The sequence below is a fragment of the Acartia tonsa genome, chromosome 15, assembly GCF_053477335.1.
Source record: "Acartia tonsa isolate MP-2025a chromosome 15, ASM5347733v1, whole genome shotgun sequence".
Taxonomy (NCBI): Eukaryota; Metazoa; Arthropoda; class Copepoda; order Calanoida; family Acartiidae; genus Acartia; species Acartia tonsa.
The window spans coordinates 17,705,561-17,726,345 of record NC_137274.1 but is presented as its reverse complement, the minus strand read 5'-3'; the positions used below and the strand labels follow the sequence as shown (position 1 = coordinate 17,726,345).

Below are 20,785 nucleotides of genomic sequence, written 5' to 3'. Positions count from 1 at the left end.
TTATATCCAGTTTTCTATGAATACAAAAAAGTACAATCATAAGATCAATATAAGTTTTTTTAGCCCCTGCTTTCGGAGGTTAAAAAAATTGGTTTTATTTCTTAAATTGTACATTTTTATATCCCCGGAAAGCTGTTTATAATATGATGCGATAAATAACTATACAAATATTTAAGACCTCTACCTCTAGAACAACTAAGAATCTCAACACATAGCTCACCTGCTCTTTAAAAATGGTTCCTACTGCTGCTATGTCAGGTGCGGGACATCAATAGTTATAGCAGGGAGAATGCTTTGGCCCCAAACAGGCGCAACACATTACTATGCAGATTTAGGACCTCCAGACAAAGGTCAGCAATCAAAGAGTTGATTAAAGATTACCTTTTTTGTGTACTGGTTAGATCTTTTCGTTAATTTAGACATGTTAGAATTGTCATATCGATTTCAAATTTTGGCTGATGATTCCTAAAATAGTTGATTACGATTTAGAAAGCCTAGCAACTCTATATTCGTAACCAAAATGTTAGTATGTCCATTTAAAACATGTTGATTTTTAACCTTTTTTTTTTATAAGCATTTTTTTGTGATATAATTATGCTATGTATCTCATTTTCAATGCTGATTCTCTTTACAACGAGGCATAATGTTACAAACGAATCATCTCTATTAAACAAGTCTCAAAAATGTAATAATTCCCTTAACCCTTAACAGTCGGGCCCCTTGCCGCACCTTAATCAGTCGGGGGGGGGGGGGGGGGGGGGGCGTTCAACGCCCCCCCCCTCATTATCTCAGTTCCTATTAGAGCTAGAGGGCTAAAAAATTTTGTGCAAGTCCCCTGTGTTATGGTGAATTTCCGACCTTAAGTAAGTCAAGGTCAATTTCCGCTTCCTTCACCCTTTTATTTAACAACCTTTGTTTTTAGGTCCTTTTTTACTTAAAAATTTCAAACGGCTGTAATTTTTTTATTTTTAAAGCTAGAAGAAAATTTTTTTTTGCAGAAAATGTTTATTTTATTTAAATTTTATATTTGAAATATCAAAACATAAGTTTCAGCGGCCGCAGTCGGCGGTCGGCGGGAAAACGGCGGCGGATCTTTATGAAATTTTGATACATTATGTAGACATGTAAGAAAAGCTTAAGTTTAAAATTTGAAGTCTCTAAGTCAAAAATTGCGGCCACAGGAGCATTTCAAAGATTTCTGGAGACCTGGAGGATCAGGACCTGCAGGATCATACCTGGAACCTGAAATTGACTTGAACACCTGTATTTAATATGAGGATGTACTACTAGAGGATATTTTAGTATTTTGGTAAGATAAAATGCTTTGTTTAAATCAAAAACAAATTTTTGTTCTTTACCTGGATGACCCTGCCAGGTTTGCTGGCATCCTGTGCCCGCCAGGATGGAGATATTCAAAAAATTCCAACTCTCAGTTATGTGTCATACCCATACTTAAAAAGTCAAGCAGTTTGGACTCTTTATCTTTCACACACAGAAAATGAGATAGAAAAAAACGGATGGGGGGGCGTTCAACGCCCCCCCCCCCCCCCCGACCGTTAAGGGTTAAACTTAAGCAGTTTTTGAACAAATTTACTTATAATTTTGTTTTGAATTATATATTCTCCTTATTCAGTTCCGACAATCTACAAGTGTTGATGTTCGTTTATCCTACCGTTTCAGAGCTTAGCTTTTATGGATGTTGTCATCCTTGTTTTTTTTAAGGAATTGGGTCTCCTGTTTTTACTTGTAGCTGTGGCCATACTCACCTTCTCAAGTTTGGGTAACAAATCTTTTTAAAAAGTAATAGGATGTCATCTGTCTATCTGTCTGTTTGTTTGTACCAAAGGATCTTGCTGACGTCTAGACGGATATGGTTCTCCTTTATATCCTTTACAGTGTAGCTTCTCGTAGGCCCTGGGAAGGAAAATAATCCGCCAACATATTTAGAATAAACGCCTCTGAACCCTATCACCAACTTCTAAAAAAACGGTTGGAGCCATATTGAAAAATCATGTTTTGTATCACATTATAGACAATTTTCCTTAAATAATAAAATAAAAAAAATCCTAGTTTTGTTGACCCAGGAATAAAGCTCCATGGGGACAACAAAACTGAAAATAATCCTTTAATTTTATTTATTTTTCTATCTGTGGAAAGTTGTCTATAATATGGTAGGATACATGATTTTTCAGATAAATATCTATTAATTAGTTTACTTTGCGGAGAAGAATTCAACAGCAGATCCAGCAGTCATGTTGATCAACCATCCTGTAAGTATTCCATACCTTACCTCGTTAATGCCGCGTAGATTTATGATGAATCAAATGTCGTCTTCTGTGTTGAAATAATATTATGAATTAATAATTAAAACAAATATAGTTTTATTATTTAGAGCATTATCCGCATATAATGGGATGCAATACAACCAAACACCCAAGGATATTAGGTTAAATAACCGACAACCAACCCTTTGGTTGCACAACCTTTGTCTGAGAAGTCCTAACTGTGCATGGTAATGAGTTGTGCCTGTTTATGGGCCAAGGCATTCCCCCTACTCTTACTATTTATGTTGCGCATCTGACATAGCAGTGGTAAGAACCATTTTAACGTCTTTATTAAAATGAGGGGTTTCAAAGGTTTGAAGTGGATAATCTAATGTAATTTTTTTTAATTTTGAGGGGGAAATGTGAAAGTTTTAATGTTTTAAGGGGTTAAACAAACGTCTATTTTGAACATTTTAGTTGCTTAATAATCATAGTTTCACATTTCCTTCAAGTGCCTAAAAGTTTCACTTTATTTAAAATTATTTTGCTTTACATTTTAAGGAAGCTTTTGGTTTATTATCCTACAAGAGTTATACTTTCTTAAACCTAGGTGTTGGGCAATCTAACAGCCTATAGACAACCAACTATTTGATTGAAATCTTAACTTCATGAATGAAAATTAGTATATTGGTCAAGGAATTCCCTTGTTTTACTGTCTCGTAAAATACTTTGGAGGGTGATAAAACAATTAACAGACAACCAACCATTTTGATACCCAATTGATATTTTATGTTGCTTTAAATGTTATATTTGGGTTGGGGAGGGGTTTCATCCTACTCCCTCCACAACCCAACTAAAAAAGAGTTAACTATAAATGTTTTTTTTTATGGATATAATTTTTCAGTATCGCTTTAAAACCGATTATCATCCGGTGGATCAGAACCGGTTCTCAGCCACACTGAAAAATTATATATAGCATAGTATTATATCCAGTTTTTTACAAACATAAAATATACAAACATAACATTAAAACCAGTATTTTTGGACAGTGTCTTCTGCATCTCAGGGTTAATAAAATTGGTTTTAAAATCTTATGATTGTACATTTTTATATTCGTAGAAAACTGTTCATAATATGATGCGATAAATAACTATCCTTTAATTGGAACTTTAAAGCCCTATAATGTTGTCATCCTTGTTATTAATGAACATACTTCATATGCATGACTTGGCACATATAAAAATCCCAAAATAGCAAAGCTGTGCATTGAGATCTCTCTAACTGCTATTGGATAAATAAATGGTTCCTATTTATGGGTTACCAAGAAATCTAAAGGGATAAGGCCAATAAATTAATGTATTTTTACAAATGATAATGAACAAAATTACCCCTTCTGTAGATTATATTATTTGTGGAAAACTCTAAACACAATTAGTTTGTAACCAGACAACCAGACAAAATTTAAAAAGAGTAATTAAAACTTTAGAGCCCTAGAACAAGGAAACAGGCAAGTTCTAGTTATTCCAGTATGGCTTTCAAACTGATTTATATCCGCTGGATTAGAACTGGTTCTCAGCCATTCTGAAAAATCATGTATCGTATCATGTTCTATCCAGTTATCTAAGAATACAAAAATGTACAATCATCATATTAAAACAAGTTTTGTTTATCCGTGCCTTTGGCATTTCGGTTTTAACTTGTCTTTATTTTATAATTGTGCATTTTTATAACCTCGGAAAACTGTTTATAATACGATGCGATAAAAATGGAACCCAGGCTAGCCCATTTTTGTAGCGAAGCTACTCTATAATTTAAAATTTCTGTATGTTTGTCTGAATGAAGGAATAAAAAGACAAGTAGCTTTATTTATGGGATATTTAAATAATTTAGCTGTTGTTTTCTGATTTCACAAATGTTTAGGCTTTTAACAAGGGTTGTTTATTTATAGATAAAGGGCAGGTAGCCTTTTGTATTATTTTCTGTTTTCTTGACTTTTTAATATTTTTATGCTTTGCTACTTATGAATGTTGTCATCTTTATTTATTGTTGATTTTCAAGGTTTGATATAGGGACCATCTAAAATCTCAACCCTCATCCACCAAACCCTAATTTTAAAAAGATTATTATTTTAGTTTAGGTTAGGTAAAGAAAGGGTTAAATCTTCTATGAAAACTATCAAAAAGGGCAGGTTAAAGGGGGGGGGGGGTGAGTAAAGGTCTACTTAGAAAACCTAGAGATTTTACAAAATAGTGCTTTCCCTCAAAGCGCCTGTTGAGCACTAAAACACTCCCCAAAATTATTTTTAATAATTACCCTATATCAAATATAACCTGTTCAATCTTTTATTTTTTTAAAAGAGGGTGGGGGGGGGTTTCTGTGCTTGAAAAGACACTCTAAGGGAAATTGCCTATAAACTTTATTTATAAATTGTTTGAAAGATATAAATTTTAATCTATCCAAATTTATAATGTATTATAATTTAATATATTAACTTAACATAAATAGCTTAGAAAATATATTTAATAGATATTTATCGTATTTTTTTAATATTGATCATACTGGAATGGATATTATATGGTACACTGACAAACGTCCTAATGGACAAATGTACTAAAGGGGCATCTCTTAAGTAAAACGTGCTAATTATTAAAAAAAATCTTCCAAAATTTAAGAAGAAAATCAACTAACAGTAAAACAATGTAATCCAATATGGCGATAAAACACAGCACTAGTCGCCGGAAGGGAAAAGCAGTTTTTTGAAAGGGGCTATCTGAGATTATTACAGATTCTGATATATACATATATAGGCTAATGAAAAATGCAAACAACGAAATCAAAAGCGTTCCTTCTTGGGAGAAAATCCGGGAAAAAGATTTTAGCTATTTTTAACCTAAAATTCACATTGGCAAGCCTGCAAAAAATATGCAGACATTTTAGACATGTCCTTGCCTAGCACCTAAAAGTGGTAGAAAAATGTTACGAATACCATTGGGAAGCTCATAACCTCTAGTTTTTATATAAGTATATACCGTTTTTGTACTATTATTAGTTTTTGAGCTATCCTCTGAAGTATACACAAGTTTTAAAAAAAAAAATTTTCTTGAATTTGTTTGATACTTGTTACACAAACCTTTTTAAAATTATATTGCTTAGCATCTCAGAGTTATAAAATTATTTTATTATTTATATTTGTATATTTTGGGTACATTCAATTTTAGCTTAGAGCTTAGAAATAGTCTTTGAAATGTGTATAGTTTGTAGTAAGAACTAAGGATGGAGGGGGGGGGGGGTTATACAAATATAGACAATGAAATTCAGTATAAAATTTGCCCTGGATGTTTTTGGGTTGGATGTTATAGTTAATAACCTGATTCTTTTTGTGATATATTTCATATGATTACATCTTCCAGTAAAACTTTCCTTCTAGGGGCTAGTGGGGTTAAACAGCCCCCAAAACACCAAAATCTAAGGTCTGAGCTTATTTTTAGAGATATCAAGCTAATTTTTTGTAAACTTTTTTTTAACATAATTAAGCTAAGTAGTCACTAAAAATTCCATTATGTTACTTTCCTTCTTGTGACTAGTGGGTTATAATACCCCATAAAACACTAAAATTATTAGTTATGGGCCTTTTAAAAAGCAAAGCTTTTCTATAATTAGGGTTGGTCCAACCGTACGTCCATTCATAACAGATAGCTTTTTTCATTAATTTAGGCATGTTAGAATTGTCCTGTCGATTTCAAATTTTGCATGGTGATTCCTTTAATAGTTAGGTACGATTTAGAAAGCGTAGCAACTCTATAATCATCACCAATATGTCCATACGTCCATTTTAAAATGTTGATTTTTTTACTTTTTTAGCAACAAATTTTTATGTGATGTAATCATCTGATTGGTCTGATTTTTGGTATACTGATTCCTGGGACAACAAAGTATAACGTAATAAGCAAAGCAACTCTATAATCAAGTAAGTATGTCAATAACCATTATCCTGAATCAAGCAGTTTTTCAACAAATTTACTTACAATTTTGCTTTGACTCTTATACATTTATATTATGATTATTCAGTTCTGACACTATACAAGTGTTAATGTTCGTTTGTCCTACCTTTCAGTGCTTCGCTTTTATAGATGTTGTCATCCTTTTTGTAAAGATATCAAAATAATTTTTTTAATTAAAATTTATATTCATAATTGATATATAAAGATTTTGCCCCGGCTGTTTGGACTTGTTGTTATAGTTATCAAATAATTCTTTTTTAAAGTTTCTTTTATGATTGGATCTACCTGTAAAACCTAAAATTTTATTTTAGGCACTTTCCTTCTAGGGGCTTGTGGGATTAAAAAGCCCTCAAAACACTAAAGTTATAAGCTATGAGATCATTTTTAAAAATACCAAGCTAATTTTTCTAATGTGAACTTTTTTTTACAAAGTAGCTATTACAGATTTCATTTAGGCACTTTCCTTCTAGAGTCTAGTAGGGTAAAACACCCCCAAAATACAAATATTATGAATTCTGAGCTTATTTTCAAAGATATCATGTTGAACTTTAATGCATGATTATTTAGTTCAGAAAAAGTTTTCATTATCAAAATCAGCCCAATGTTTTAAAAAATAAGCCCAGAAGTTAAAGTTTTAGTAGTTTGGGAGCCCCTAGAAGGCAAGTGCCAAACTTAGGGTTTACTGGTAGATTTAATCATATAAGAGATTTTACAAAAAAAATTAAACCTATAACAACAAGCCTTAACATTCAGGGCAAAATTTTATACTGAATTTCATTGCCTATAAGAGTATAAACTCCCTCCCTCCTTGGTTCTTACTTCAAACTGTACACATTTCAAAGACTATTTCTAAGCTGAATGTACCCAAAATATACAAATATACCTATATTAAATAATTATATAACTCTTAAGTGCTGAGCAATATAATTTTAAAAAGGTTTGTGTAACAAGTATCAAACTTAAAATTCAAGAAAAAAAAACTGCATTATTAAAACTTGTGTATACTTCAGAGGATAGCTCAAAAACTAACAATAGTACAAAAACGTTATATACCAATTTGAAAACTAGAGGTTATGAGCTTTCCAATGGTATGCATAGCATTTTTCTACCACTTCTAGGTGCTGAGCAATGACATGTCTAATATATCTGTATATTTTTTTGCAGGCTTGCTAATGTGAATTTTAGGTTAAAAATAGCTAAAATCTTTTTCCCGGATTTTCTCCCAAGAAGGAACGCTTTTGATTTCGTTGTTTGCATTTTTCATTAGTCTATATATGTATATATCAGAATCTGTAATAATCTCAGATAGCCCATTTCAAAAAACTGCTTTTCCCTTCCGGCGACCAGTGACAGGGAACTAATTTTTAATTGAAATTTATTTCTTGAATAACTTTATCCATAGGCTAAATTCTAAAAATCTGTTTTCTTACAAAGTCTGTTCTGCCCACCCAACTGAATAGTTATGAACCCGATACAACCCAGCATAACAAAAAACGACCTTTGTCCTTTTCACAAATTATAGGACCTTTTTCTTAAAAGATGTCACTAAAGTACGTTTGTCCGGGTATAGTCCCTTTTGTGGCAACGCCTCTTAAGGGGCATTTTATCGTATTTTCACATTAGCTTTGCCTCTATTTCTAGCCCCTGCGGAGGACTCTAATTCTGTGGGGCAAAACACCTAACGTAACTTAACCTTACCTAAACTAAGATAACCATTCAAAAGCTACTGTAAAAATATGACGAAACGCCCTTTAGGGGCATTGCCACGAAAGGGACTATTTTTTCTCTCTTTTTTCAAACCATAAAATTTTAAAATTTAGTCCTGTGATTATTATATTGACAAAACTGGATGTATAATATACATGGATAATATGACAGGAAAAAAATTGTCGTCAATTTGAGTTGCTATTTCTTCTGGGATTCATTGGTTAGTTTTCTAATCCAGTAGGAGGGGAGGGGTAAATGGGTCGTTATTTTAGCCTTCTACAAGTTTAATTTATTAGAGAACATGAAAATCTTGTGTAAGATCCAGGTTATAATAAATCCATTTTGACAAAATTATTTTGAAATCTATTCCCGTATAAGCCATATTACAAAAAAATGTGATTCATAATTTTGTTGTATTTTGAAACTAGTTTTGTTATAACAAAACTGGTTTTAATATTATGATTTTAATTTTAGTATTCATGAAAATTGCCTGTAGTACGATGCAATACATGATTTTTTAGTATGCCTAGAACCAGTTCTAATCCCGTGGATAATCATTAGTTTCGAAGCAATACTAGAAACTAAATTACTGTTTTTTTTACATTCTAAATTTGCACATATAAAATAGCTTTAGAAAAATATTAATTTAAAAGTTAAATAGTCCTAAATATCATTAATGATTTTTGTTGTAAAAAATAAAATAAAAATGCTTAGCATCTCTATAAGCCTTTATAACAGGCTCACTCTTTTTAGCATCTTAGTTTGTCCTGTATTTGTCTGGTCTGACATTTGTCCTATAAAATATTTGTCTCAATCAGTCAGTTGTTTTGTTTGAACTTTGTTCTCTTTGTTATTTGTTTTGTTTGACAATATTGTAATATATTTGTAATATAATATGTTTGTCCCAATCAAAATTTGTCTTATCTATAGTTTGTCCTGTCCAAAGTTTGTCCTATTTATAGTTTGTCCTATCCAAATGTACTATCTAAAGGTTGACTAATTCAATATTTGTCCTATTAATTTGTCTTTTCCAATATTATTTTTTATCTGACGTTTGTCTTATCAAGGGTTTGTACTTTCCATCATACATACATTTATAGTATTTATCGTTTATCCCACTTTATCCGAATTTGTCTTACTTAAATTTGTCTTACCTATCTTATCGAAACTTCATTTGTCATGAAGGGGACCAATCATATGTTTTCTTGAGTTTTCTGTTCTGAAGATAAATATATATGAAATCATCAGAACACATATAGAAAATAAAAAAGTATGATAATACCTGTTCTGAGGATTTAAATGTAAATGGAATCCTCAGAACAAACATAGAAAAGTATTATGAAACCTGTTCTGAAGATAAATATAAACCAAATCCTCAGACCATTTATTTTTAGTTTATGAAGGGAACAAATCATACCTGGACTTTCATTGAGTCCTTCTGGTGGGGACTAATGACACTAACCACGGTGGGATATGATCTTGGACCTGAAACTTTACTTGGAAAAATAATAGGTAAATCTAGGAACAAGAAAATATAAATCTGATAAACAACTAGCTAAAGTACCATAGACTGAAGAGGGTGCTATGTTCACTGAAATATATGAATAAATATGATTGTGCAAAAGAATTGTGTTTCACTCCAAGGAATTTAACAAATATCTAAATTTGAAGGGATAAGACTATTGACAATTGACTATTGTATGATCTTAATGATGATTAACAAAATTATCCCCTTTGTTGATTAAAATTATTGTTTGACTAATTTTGTTAGCCTGGACATTCAGCCGTTCAGGGCTAACAAAACTGGTCTTTATCATATTGATTTTTATTTTGATATCCGCGGAAAGCTGTCTATAATACAACAAAATAAATAACTAATTCATAGGTGGATTCTGTGCTCTTTCTGGAGTTTTTATCCTGACCCTTCCCATCCCCATTGTTGTCAACAGCTTTGCACAGTATTATAAAAACAGGTACTGTGTCATTGACTCTATAAATTACGTATTCTTAGAAAAAAGTAACAGGATCATTGTCTGTCTGTGGCTATTAAAGGAACAGCTGAACTGGTACAAATTTTCTTTACTGTTTAGCTTCTCATAGGTCTTTGGAAGGTTTGTAACTATTTTGAGGGATGTTAACATCATCATATCCCATGAGAAATCACTAAAATTGTAACTGGAACCGGTTAGTACCCTCTTTAATACTTCACTTTCTACTATGGGTGTAGTAGATAACTATTTCCTTCAAATAGCAAGGAACTCTAATAATTAGATAGAAAGGCATTTAATTAAACTAAGTTTTTTGAATTAACCCTGATTTTTTTTATATATCTTGATTTGGGGATGTTATTGTGGTACGGCGGCATCATACGGACAAGCCTTTCATAGAGTTGCTATGCTTCGGCTTATCAAATCACAACCCAGCGCTAATCCTATTATCACCATTTCACCCGGCCCCTTCGGGGCCTTGCCGACACCTCACAAGCAGCGGTCAAATTGGACATCTCTGATAGTGGGAGGGGCGTGGCCCCTCTACAACCCCAAGCCCCAGTCACCTGCCTTGCCGGGAGATGTCTACCTCCCCCTTGCCGCAGCCGGACCTTCCCCTTTCTCTGCCATCACCTGCCTACCCCAAGGAGGCAGCCTTCCCTCCTACCTTTGCGCCTGTGGACACAGCCCCCAGCTCAAAGGAACCCATCACCAGCTACCCCTCATAATCTATTATTATACTTCTATTTGCTATATAAACCTGTATATCTTTTGTAATGAATCAGTTCAAAATATATCCTTTAATCAGTAACTCCTTGTAGTTATTTATTGGTAGAATCTTTAAGGCTAGGGGCTCGTTTGAATCTAACTCGCTCAGTAGGGTTGAACTGCTTCACCTTACCACAACTTGGTGTCAGCGTGTTTCAATCGAGCCCTGCTAAAACTAGCCGATTCTACCTCTGGCCGAGGGATTGGACCCTTTTGCAAGTAAGGGGACAGTCAACTGACAACCTTAGAAGCACTCCTGGCCGAGAGATTGGACCCTTTTGCAAGTAAGGGGACAGTCAACTGACATCCAACAAGAATTCAAGAAGCCAACTGACCCGAGAAACGGCCTTTTTAGGCCACTTTTTATCATTTTTGAACGCACCTGCACATAGGTATTTTTACCTACTGCGGGTAAATTTTTGCCTGCTGAACGCACCACACGGCACCCTTAGTGACCGTCCAAGCCGCTTTGCGGATTCATCCTACGTTTGCTGAACGCCTTATCGTCTAGGCCAGCAAAGGTAGGACCCACTAATGGGGCACTTCCGCAAATTTTGCGGGTTTGATAAGTGTCTGACAACCTGATTCTAAGGCTCAAAGGACCAAAGGTCTAGACACAACTGTAGCTGAAAGCCTCGTCCCCGAGCAGTTACACTAGCTGACACTCCTAAAAGCTTGGAGAATGCTAGCATAGTTTTAGTCTCCTCCTGCGAGTATCAATGGACTAAAGGTCCAGACGCAGCTGTAGCTGAAAGCCTCGTTCCTGAGCAGTTACACTAGCCGACACTCCTAAAAGCAGTCACCTCCTGCGAGAAACAACCTAGAGGGAAGTCTTGACTAGAAACGACCACATGCCAATTACGCTTAGGAAGGAGCATATGAACGCATTGTCGGAAGTGTGGGGCACCCTCTGCGGGGTGTAACAACTGTGCTTAGGAAGGAGCATAAGTATTGCATCACAGAGGTGTCCATAATTTGCCACACTGTTGGGTAGTCACGATTGGGGTGATACCGCAGTGTTGGGAGTGTTGTCCACGTACTTTTCCGCAATTACTGGGGAATTGTACACCACTTAGTACAACATTTGCCACACCGCTGGGTAGCTGCGATAGGGGCACTGCCACGGTGATTGGAAGTGTTAGCCCATACGATTAGAGCGGGTTCTAACTTGGCACGTGCAGCTGGGAACAAGCCCCAGGGCACGAGTAGGCCAGACCCATGAGACAGAGTGCTGCGTAACTGGTCTTCCCCCACCGAGAATCTACGAGACCAGGCGAGCCTCCAGAGCTGCGGAGAGCAGCGAAATCTAACGGAGAACCGCGGAGAGCGGCGAATTCTAACGGAGAATCGTGTGTTAGACGGCTGAAACATGCCCACTGACTGGCCGAAGCCGGCCAAATAGCTGCGAACTGGCAACGTGTCAGCTGGGACAAGTCCCAGGACACCCAGGCCAAACCTACGAGACTGACAGCTGTGTAGCTGGTCTCCCTGAGAAGGCAATGTGTGGCTGCGAAGCTCCAGCACACAAGTAAGGCCTACCACTGCGACGGATAGCAGAATTTGAACCCAAGGCGCGGCAGGACGGGACATTCCCTGCCGCCACCTCTCTGGATTCGAACCCACGGCGCTGCAGGACGGGACATTCCCTGCCGCCACCTCTCTGGATTCGAACCCACGGCGCTGCAGGATGGGACATTCCCTGCCGCCACAACCTGGATTCGAACCCACGGCGCTGCAGGACGGGACATTCCCTGCCGCCACCACTCCAGATACAAACCACCGGCGCTAGCAGGACGGGTATTCCCTGCCGCCGCTGCTTCTAAACCCAACTGTGTCGCTGGAACCAGCCCAGGACACAACCTACCGGCGCTTGCAGGACGGGCATTCCCTGCTGCCACAACTTCAAGAATCAGCTTCTAGAGCTCTGTGCCCCCACCATGGTAAGAGAGGGCATCATAGCTGCGGCCCAGCCGCCGCGGAAATTCCACCCGACGCCAGCGGAATGCAAGAACCCCCTGTCTAGTGGCCAGGAATTACCCTTCCACATCAGGGTGCGGTTCCCCACTCACGACCCTGCCCAGCACGTGCAGGTCAACGCAATGATAGATCCCGGCAACCGTATGCCCGGGTCTGCAGTAATTTCCGAGTCCCTCATGCACGCAATGGGCGTGCAGAGGCTACTGATTCCAACACGTACGCGTATCATCACTGCCAATGAAAGGGGGCAGCCCCTCCAGGTACTTGGCGAACTAAGCGAGCTCTATATGGCGGTGAGCCACTCGCTCATCCTCCATTTGTACCGCGTGACTGTGGTCAGGAATCTCCCGTGCCCACTGAGCTTAGGGGGGGTCTTTCTGTGTGAGTTCGGAACTAGGCTTTGTTTCGACATGCAGACCCCCTGCCTGTTTGTGCGTGGGGAGTTTATCCCCCTCCACGGTGCCCCAGTGGACCGCGAGACCGCCAAGAGAGAGTTAAGCTACGAGGGGCCCCCAGAGGCCGAACCCGTCGAGTTGCGGCCAGCTAAGTCCAGGACCGGGCCCGTCAAGTCGCGGCCTGATGCCCCTGGTGCCGCGCTCGGCCAGCGGAGTACCGCCACCCCCGGGACCGAACCTGTCAAGTCGCGGTCAGCAAAGTCTGGGACCAGGCCCATCAAGTCGCGGCCTGAGGCCCCCGGTACCGCGCTCGGCCAGCCAAGTCCGGCTGACCCCAAGACCAAGCCGCGGCCGGTCTCCGCCCGTCCGAGCCCGTCAAATCGCGGCCGGACGCCCCTGGTGCCAGGCCCGTCAAGTCGCGGCTGGCCACCATCGAGCCCGAGCCTGCCAAGTCACGGCCAGATGTTCCTGGTGCCGAGCCCGTCCAATTACGGTTGGCCACCCGTGATGACACGGAACATGAACCGAGCCACAAGGAGCCGCTGCCGGGCCTGAACCCAGACTCATCCCATGTTGGTGAGAGCGGAACCCACCGGGTGGACACGGCCCTCACCGCCAGCAAGGGAACCAACCTGTCGGCTGTGACCCTTCTACCTGTACCAGACACGGCCGCAGTAGAATCACCAACAGCCTTCCCGGAGACCGATTGCCTCCCAGAAGCCTCCCTGACTGAGGATACTGTCATCAACGGCTAACCGTGTCCTCCCGGATCCATCCCTGAGTGCTCCTACCAAGCCGAGCCCGTCAAGTCGCGGCCGGCTACACACACCTTGAACGCCGTGTTCCCCTTGAACAGGCACGCGGCCCCGCTGATCACGGCCAAGCAAGTCACCCTACCGGCCTGCAGCCTCACGATGGTCTCCGTCCAGCTACCTGGCCGACACCTTCAGGCCGCAATCAGCTTGGCTGTCCCAGCGCAGCAGTTTGGGGAGCACTACCTTCCACTGGATGCTGGCCTTCCTGTGGCTAGGAAGCTAGTCAAGCCTGATGTTCTGTTCACCAATCTACCCCAACGTCTACATGCCAGGGGAGAACCTGTAGGACTCCAGGCGGACCTGGGGCTGGACAAGACTGAATTCTGGGAGACAGACCCCATGCTCAAGATGGAGGGACCAAGCGATCCAGAACAATGCCAGGACATCAACTACCCTTTTAACCCAGGGGGATGGAAGCTTCAGCCCGATACGGCCCAGGGCCGTAGGAAGAGGCCATCACCCGGCACTAGGAGTAAGGGGGAGCCAACCCCCCTGAGGAGAGTCCAGGCCCCCACAGGATCAAGGCCTGGGGAGGACCCCTACCACAAGCCTCAGGACTGCCCGCCGGGGAAGCTACCTGTAACATCAACCCCGTACGGTAGGGTTACCCCTAGAGGCCCCGTTGCAACCATGTCCTTTCACTTGGACCTGCCACTACCTGGTCACCTGGCCCAGCTTATCGCCTGCCTTGGGCAAACGAGACGTCCCACCGTGCAGCAAGAAGTCAGGGATGGCCAGCTTGGGACCCTCACCCACCTGGCATCAATGACCACCGCCTGGCTGCTGGTCATCGTATTGTTAATGTTGAGTGATTGTACCTGGCTCTCACCCCTACATCTCTCAATATTCTTACAAATGTTCACCCAGATTGGAAGGTCAGCGATTGAGTACAGCAGCGGGGGTATATGGCAGCGTAGGAGAGTCCAGGCATCCAGCCCGTTGCCATATCCGGCGCCGTCACAGAGACCCAGAAGATCCCCTGACCAAGGCTCAAGGGGTTTGAACCCATGCCAGAGAATTGGTTGCCTACAAGAGAAGTACCAGACCCCCAGGACGGGCCAGAGGCCACCAGAGGTTGAGCACCAGGCCGGCCCCAAGCAGCTGCCAGCCATTGCAGCATCTCAACCTGCCCTGACCCATGTCACCACCAAGGAGAGGAGAAGGGCAACAAATGTTGACCAGACCTACCGTACGAGCCAAGAGAAGAAGTGACCACCATTGCCCCCAGGAAACCAGCCAACGGGGCTCTGCCGGAAGTCGGAGACCCTGCTGGGACGCTGGGGCCCCAGCCAGATGAACCGAAGGAGACTTTAGCTGAAGCCACCACCCCCAGCTGTGGACTGGGTCAGAGGTGCAAGGGGATAGCAGAACACCACTCCCTAAGAGGCCTAGAGGCCCCTGTGAGACGACTGGCCACCTGCCTCTGCACAGACCCAGTAGCGACCAACCTGCCTGTTCCTGGGAAGGATTCACCAACTCTACCCTCAACTGCCAACGGGTGGTCATCTCTAGCCAGACACCCCTGTCCAAGGCCAGCCAAGAAGAACTTGCCAGCCAGGGGAGACCTTCCAAAACCTACGCCTCCAGCTGAGGATGTGTGGGAACCAGGAATACCGACATCAGCCACCTCCAGCAAACTTGAAGAAGCCGCCTGGGGAGAGAGAGGAGATGCACCCAGTAACGAGCCCAACAGCCAAAGACCCTGTCCTAGCCCAGAGGGAGACAGAGTGCCTGATCATCTCTCGGCTAGGGGAGAGAGCTCAGGACGCGATACCTTTAGTCCCCTCACAGCAGGGACTGGGAAGCTGTCTGCCCAGATACCGGCCAGACCCCCGGTGGACCTCCAGACCGGCGCTGATCCCCGACACAGAGAACTGGCCTACCCCTACACTGAAGATCTAACTGCCAGTCGCCTACCTGCCCCTGTCCACGACAACCCTAGGGGAGACAAGGTGGCCGCCAAACTGCCACCACCACCTGCCAGCGTTGTCCCAGACCATGGAAGCTGGATACTCCTGGACCAGTCCAATGGTGGAACGGTTGCGGCGACCTTACCAGCCAAAGTCACGGTCCTGCCACCGCCAGCTGTGGACAGGAGTCTGACCAGCAATCCTACAGGAGGAGGAGAGCAGTCGGAACCTGCGCCTGCGCCGCCAGCTGGCGCCATATGTAATCCCACAGACGAACTAGAGTTTGAGATACCTGAGGACCGGGCCAACCACCCTGGAGGAGAAGAAGAGAACCTGACCAGCCAACCTGCAGAACTGGGAACAGTCCCTCCGGCGCTACCCACCGACGCGATATGGAATCCAGACGCAGACATGGAGCCCCTACCTGCCAGCAGCAAGCCCCCAGGACGAGAAGTGGCCACCGAGATGGAAGTAGCGGCCCCCGAGGACGAAGCGGAAGCGATGTGCCCCCTCCAGATGACAGCCATCCTCATCCGGGTAGGAGCCAAGAGGCCAAGCAACCTGGACAAGACAGGCGCCCCCATGGAGTTCTACGCGCCTACTACCATCGTTGTCCCTCCTCTAGGAGCCTCTAGAGTGAGCCTGGGTCTCCGTGTCCAGCTGCCAGCCGAGACAGAGATAGTTCTCCAGACAAGGCCTAACTTCCAGCGCCGAGGTCTGGGAGCCAACCGAGAGTTGACCATGCTGATATCCAACCACAGTCAGACCGAGCAACGAGTTTCCCGAGGGGCCTGTGTAGCCCGAGCTGTCCTACACCGCGCTGTGCCCCAGGGAGAGTCTGCCGCCCCCCATGGTTCAAGGCCTGATGTCCCGGTGGTCCTGCAGCCCTTGAAGGGGAGGTTGTGGTACGGCGGCATCATACGGACAAGCCTTTCATAGAGTTGCTATGCTTCGGCTTATCAAATCACACCCAGCGCTAATCCTATTATCACCATTTCACCCGGCCCCTTGGGGGCCTTGCCGACACCTCACAAGCAGCGGTCAAATTGGACATCTCTGATAGTGGGAGGGGCGCGGCCCCTCTACAACCCCAAGCCCCAGTCACCTGCCTTGCCGGGAGATGTCTACCTCCCCCTTGCCGCAGCCGGACCTTCCCCTTTTTCTGCCATCACCTGCCTACCCCAAGGAGGCAGCCTTCCCTCCTACCTTTGCGCCTGTGGACACAGCCCCCAGCTCAAAGGAACCCATCACCAGCTACCCCTCATAATCTATTATTATACTTCTATTTGCTATATAAACCTGTATATCTTTTGTAATGAATCAGTTCAAAATATATCCTTTAATCAGTAACTCCTTGTAGTTATTTATTGGTAGAATCTTTAAGGCTAGGGGCTCGTTTGAATCGAACTCGCTCAGTAGGGTTGAACTGCTTCACCTTACCACATTATAACTATAAAAATTGTTCATAATAGCCAGATACTTTGGAAATTGATTTCTTCTAATAGAATTTATAGAGATGTATATTCCAAACAACTAACTCCCCCAAATAGCAAGGACCCTTTATCATGGGACGAAAAGGCCTTTGATAAATTTTTCCTTCTAAATAAACCCTTATTTTAATATTTTGTGATTTGTTTTAATGGGGAGATGCAATGAAACTTTGGATACTAGTAACAAACAGCCCAATATCCCTTACCTTCCTAATTGTTGATGCAAAATTTAGAATGTGGAGGAACGAGGTATCAATGAAGAAGAGAGAGAGAATGAGACAGCAGGCCCTGGAGTTGAGGCAGATGCAGAAACTATTCCTGCTCAAGGCCATGTCCTCTCCAGGTGAGAATATGAAAGGTCATGACTTAATTTTTTTCTTCTTCCAAAATTTAAAAAAATTTGTTAATGCTTTCGCATCATTTGGAACATCTTAAACGATAGTCCCCAAAAAGTCTGTTTGTCCATTCCATCCAAACTATTCCTTCACAAGGCCATGTCCTCTCCAGGTGAGAATATGAAAGGTCATTTTTTTCACTTTTTCTAAAATTTAAAAAATTGTCATTGCACGCTTTTGTTTCATTTCGTGCCCTTGAAACATTGAAAACAATGGTCCCCAAAAAAGTTTGTCCGTCTGTTTCTTTGTTTGCTAATTCCATCCAAACAATTCCTTAATAATGTGAGAATATGATAGGTCATGACTTAATTTTGGTGCTTTAATATCCAGGGATCTAAAGGGATGTTACATGAAATTACCATTTTTGTATATTACAATTAGTGATTGAAGAGTTTGGACATTTAACTTGAATCAACCAATCAAAATTAAATAAAAATCCCTGAAATTGTTAAGTCAACAAATAAGAAAATGTTAGTATAAAACTTTGGGGGACTAGTGTAATAAACAGCCCAATGTCACCTTACTCCATGTTTGATTTCTGTTTATTGCCTCTTTATAAAGCTTATACCAAACTAGCAAATATGCCCCTAACATATAGGGGCAGCTTTCTGCTAAGTTACACCAAATTTTTGATGGACTAAAAACTTGTTAACTGGGTAATCAATAATTAGAGGGACAGTTAAACGAGCTCTTAAAAGGGGTGAATTTTTATATATTGGTGTTTATTTATTTTATGTAATTGGCCAGTACCTTTATAATCACAATATCTCAAAAATCTAAATAAACTGCTATGGGTTTTATTTTGCTATTTGACCAAATGCTGAATCTTCTTGTAGGAAATATTGTGGCAGAGCAGCCAGACCTAACAGGAGATGGAAGCAGGAAGGAGGGAACCAGAGTTCACCAGGCTACTGCAAAGCTATCCAGAATCCTTTAGGTAATGTTCTATTTCTTTGACTTTGATTTATAGCTGCTGGTTAAACATGATTTTGATCCCTGATAAAAAAAGTTTATTTGTAGAATGTTTTCATGAAATGGAAATCAAAATAATAATATTTTTTGTTATATTTCCAACTATTTGTCATTGTCAAAGGAAATTGAAGAAAAAGGAAGAAAGGGAAGGAAAGAGAAGGAAGTAAAAAGAAAGGAAATGGAAGTAAAGTGAAGTGAAGGAAAGGAAAGGAAGGAGACGAAAACAGGAGTAAAGAGAAGAAAAGGGAAAGGAAGGAAGAAGGTTAGAGAACGAAGAAGCAGGAAAGAAAAGGACATTGATTGAAAGTAAAGGAAAGGGAAAGAAAGGGAAGGAAAAAGAAGAAAACGGAAGTAAGGAGAAGGAAAGAAATGGAAGGGAAGGAAAGAGAAGAAAAGGGAATGAAAGTAAGTAAACAAACGTTAAGGAAAGGGAAGGAAAGGGAAGGAAAGGGAAGGAAAGGGAAGGAAAGGGAAGGAAAGGGAAGGAAAGGGAAGGAAAGGGAAGGAAAGGGAAGGAAAGGGAAGGAAAGGGAAGGAAAGGGAAGGAAAGGGAAGGAAAGGGAAGGAAAGGGAAGGAAAGGGAAGGAAAGGGAAGGAAAGGGAAGGAAAGGGAAGGAAAGGGAAGGAAAGGGAAGGAAAGGGAAGGAAAGGGAAGGAAAGGGAAGGAAAGGGAAGGAAAGGGAAGGAAAGGGAAGGAAAGGGAAGGAAAAGAAGGAAAGGGAAGGAAAGGGAAGGAAAAGTAAGGAGATGAAAGAAAAGGTTAGGAAAGGAAAGGAAAGAACATAAAAGGGAAGGTGGAAAGGAAACGGTAGGAAGGAGAGGAAAATGGAAGAAAGGAGAAGGTAAGGGAAGGAAGGAGAAGAAAATGGAAGAAAGGTGAAGGAAAGGGAAAGAAGGAGAAGGAAGGATGAAGAAAAGGGATTGAATTGAATATATCTTTATTTTTCAATGAATTTTAATAAATATAATCAAAAGAGCTAATTTTTATGTTTCAATCATATTATGAAGAAAATGCTCTGAAAGCAAGAATTTTATCAAAAAAAAAGTTATTTTGGGGTCTATTCTTATTTTTAACTCTGCAGTATAATTCTACAGGTGTCAGAGTATATTTTTGATATACCTTTCAAAAATAGGTTAAAAGCAGTTTGAGTACATATGATATCACTATTTAGGTGATTCAAAATAGAAATAAGTTTGAATATTTTTTTAGAAAGTTGGAAGCTTGTACAAATCTTTAGAAGAAGAAAATTTAACCTGTTTTCCTACCCTATATTCGTATTAAGATGTAACAGGATGTCTGTCTGTCTATTTATGTAATGAAGGATCTTGCTAAAACTCTGAACCGATATGGTTCTCCTTACCAGCGAAGTTTCTTATAAGTCTGGGTAAGGTTTTAGGCTATTTTTCTGCCCACCCAAAAATTAAAAGATTATATTTTTCATTTTACAACTAAAATTAAATTTAGGGTGTCGACTCCCCAACCCTCCCATAAGTACCCCTAGAGGCCTCCAGGTGCGTAGCCACTAGTCCTATTATATAAAGTAGTAAGCTTTTTTTTGTCTGTTGCGAAGAATATCGCTAACTGCTGAACTGATCGGGTTCTCCTTAACACGGTAGCTTCTCATAGGTCCTGGGAAGGTTTATAACTATTCTGGGGGAGGGCACTACCAACCTCCAAAGAGAAATCGCCCCTAGAAAAAAATATACCCCCACCCACCAAAAACAAAATAAGTCTTGGGATTTAACCCTCCTTTAAGTGCCCCTAGAGGCCTTTGGGGGCGTAGCCGCTAGTTGTTATTTATATCAGTTGGAAAGCTTCCTTGATCCTTAAACTTTTTTTATTTCTTAACACATAGTGTTTCTGTATCCAGTGATATGAAGGGATAAGACAATGGACGGTAAATTAATGCTAGTCCCCAATTATGATTGACTTTCTCTTTTTCTGTTCATATTATGGTCAAATAAGTAACTAAAGTTATTAAGCCAACGAATAAAAATCATGTTATAAATTGGGAACCAGTATTATTATAATAATTTGCAGTCCAATGTACCCTCCCTCCCGGATATGCAGGACCTTTAGCATTTGTAGCTACCAGGGATCGT

General features: G+C 41.0%; 1 protein-coding gene across 1 annotated transcript in view; it reads left to right on the top strand.

Annotated features, from left to right (window-relative positions):
* LOC145306961 (potassium voltage-gated channel subfamily B member 2-like) overlaps positions 1-20,785 on the top strand; it is a 45,290-nt gene extending 24,505 nt beyond the window's left edge. Inside the window, exons 22-28 of the mRNA XM_080149302.1 lie at positions 1,723-1,780; positions 2,212-2,270; positions 9,367-9,484; positions 9,858-9,945; positions 17,549-17,673; positions 18,547-18,647; positions 19,893-20,785. Of these exons, the coding sequence (XP_080005428.1) occupies positions 1,723-1,780; positions 2,212-2,270; positions 9,367-9,484; positions 9,858-9,945; positions 17,549-17,673; positions 18,547-18,647 (549 nt within the window). The 3' untranslated portion in view covers positions 19,893-20,785. The remainder of the gene's footprint in view (positions 1-1,722; positions 1,781-2,211; positions 2,271-9,366; positions 9,485-9,857; positions 9,946-17,548; positions 17,674-18,546; positions 18,648-19,892) is intronic.